Genomic DNA, 2,460 nt, shown 5'->3' with positions numbered 1-2,460 from the left:
TCTCAGGTTTGGTCTGGGTGATTCATTTCTGCCTCAAGACAGCTGGCATTGCCCCGTGGAGAGAGACGGTTCTTGCCATGGATTGTGGTTGAAGCTGAGATCCGGCTTTAAAGGGGCTTGGCCACCTCCGTGTAGTTAAATAAATCTTACTGTGTGTGGTGGGACAGAGCCAGCAGTGCCCATGAAATTTCATGGGAGCTTAGCTTTCAATCCACCGTGTTTTGGAGATTTCAGCTGCAAGTGTAAACGGTTTTGTTAACATTCTCTTCTGCTCGGGAGCAGCTTTGGGAGCACAGTCTGTCTGTGAAATGGCAGTTAACTGCTACTTCTTTTTATAGCGGACTTCTCAAAAGCCTGCGGAGGAGACGTAGGATCTTCAAGCAAATTCTGGCGGCTGGAGTTTCCTGTTAACAGGTGATGCTATGGAAACGGTTGTGTGTTAGTTCTGAAAGTCTAGCGTTTTCTGGCTCTCTTGGTTGAATGTTTGCAACATTTAGGCTCAAGCTGACAAACTCATAAATATGTGGGGGTTTTGTTTGCTTTTTAGATAAAATTATTTGAGCACCATGAGTTGGAGTTTTCTGACCCGTCTGTTAGAGGAGATCCACAATCACTCAACCTTTGTTGGCAAAATCTGGCTGACAGTGTTGATTGTATTTCGGATTGTCCTGACTGCTGTGGGAGGAGAATCCATTTATTACGATGAGCAAAGCAAGTTTGTGTGCAACACGGAGCAGCCCGGCTGCGAGAACGTTTGTTACGACGCTTTCGCTCCTCTTTCGCATGTGAGGTTTTGGGTCTTTCAGATCATCCTTGTTGCCACCCCGTCTGTGATGTATTTGGGCTACGCGATTCATAAAATTGCCCGGATGGTGGAACACAGCGAAGCTGACAGAAGAATCAGAAGCAAGAGCTTTTCCATGCGCTGGAAACAACACCGTGGCTTAGAGGAGACTGAGGAGGACCACGAGGAAGACCCGATGATGTACCCAGAAATAGAACTGGAAAGCGAACGGGAGAATAAAGAGCAGCAGGCCCCTGCCAAAGCTAAGCATGATGGCAGGCGGCGAATCCGTGAAGATGGACTCATGAAAATTTACATCCTGCAGCTTCTGGCGAGGACGGCGTTTGAAATTGGCTTTCTGGTGGGTCAGTATTTTTTGTATGGCTTTGAGGTCAGCCCCATGTTCGTGTGCAGCAGGAAGCCGTGCCCACACAAGATCGATTGTTTCATTTCGAGGCCAACTGAAAAGACCATTTTCCTGCTAATAATGTACGGGGTGAGCTGCATGTGTTTACTTTTGAATGTCTGGGAGATGCTCCATTTGGGATTTGGCACAATCCGGGACACGTTGAACAACAACAGAAAAGAACTGGAAGATTCTGGTACCTATAACTACCCTTTTACCTGGAATACACCGTCAGCTCCCCCTGGCTATAACATCGCCGTCAAGCCAGAGCAAATGCAATATACTGAACTGTCCAACGCCAAAATGGCCTACAAACAGAACAAAGCCAACATAGCTCAGGAACAGCAGTATGGAAGTAATGAAGAAAACATTCCTGCCGACCTGGAAAATCTGCAGAGGGAAATTAAAGTGGCTCAGGAGCGCCTGGACCTCGCCATCCAGGCTTACAACAACCAAAACAATCCCAGCAGTTCCAGAGAGAAGAAATCCAAAGCAGGCTCAAACAAAAGCAGTGCCAGTAGCAAGTCAGGAGATGGGAAGAACTCTGTTTGGATTTAATGTTGGCCAAGTTTATATAGTGTGTTTTTTCTCCTAGTTTATCATAACCAGCAACCCCTTGAATAATGGCTTCCATTAAGTAAACATTTGACTCTGCTTATTTTCAGGGATACCGTTGGCTAGTGATTCAACCTCTCAGAAAGGGTTTGTATGCGTATTCTAGGATTACAGAACTTTATTCTTCTGTCTTCCAAGTCAGGAGACAAATAGGTATATTTAAATCATTCTCATTGAACGGTTTATGCTGTATGTACAGTATTATAGTACATTTATTATGCACAATTTTTTGTATTTGTACACTGGATCTCTGATGTTACACTTTTTTTATATTGATGATGAGAAAGCAGTGGATAGCTGTTAGCATTTTGCTAGTTTTATTACTGTGGTTTGCAGTTTTTTCGTTGTTCTTCCCTGTTTTAAACATACAACTTTCTATGCTGCATTTCAAAAGTGCCTTGAACATGCCGACAGCACAGAGTCGTCCCTGCTTACCCAGTCAGCGAGCAGCAGAGCAGTGAGCGATTGGAGAACATCAGTTAATGGTGCTCTTGACTCTGTCTTTTACAGAAATGATGTGCTGCTTATAAAATGGGAGTTTCATACTACAGCTACTTTGTACTGCAGGGTTTTTCCCCCTGTGGAAAATCACTTGCAGGAAAAATGTATGTGTGTGGGAGTACTTGTGTTTGGAGTGAGAGTGCCAGCCATAACG

General features: G+C 44.6%; 1 protein-coding gene across 1 annotated transcript; it reads left to right on the top strand.

Annotated features, from left to right (window-relative positions):
* Positions 1-553: 553 nt before the first annotated feature.
* On the top strand, positions 554-2,204 carry GJC1 (gap junction protein, gamma 1, 45kDa). Its single transcript, XM_010157836.1, has one exon. The coding sequence runs from the start codon at positions 567-569 to the stop codon at positions 1,746-1,748; it is 1,182 nt and encodes a 393-aa protein (XP_010156138.1). The 5' UTR covers positions 554-566; the 3' UTR covers positions 1,749-2,204.
* Positions 2,205-2,460: the final 256 nt, after the last annotated feature.

The sequence above is a fragment of the Eurypyga helias genome, unplaced genomic scaffold (genome assembly GCF_000690775.1).
Source record: "Eurypyga helias isolate BGI_N326 unplaced genomic scaffold, ASM69077v1 scaffold5188, whole genome shotgun sequence".
NCBI lineage: Eukaryota > Metazoa > Chordata > Aves > Eurypygiformes > Eurypygidae > Eurypyga > Eurypyga helias.
This window is presented reverse-complemented; position numbering and strand designations above follow the sequence as displayed.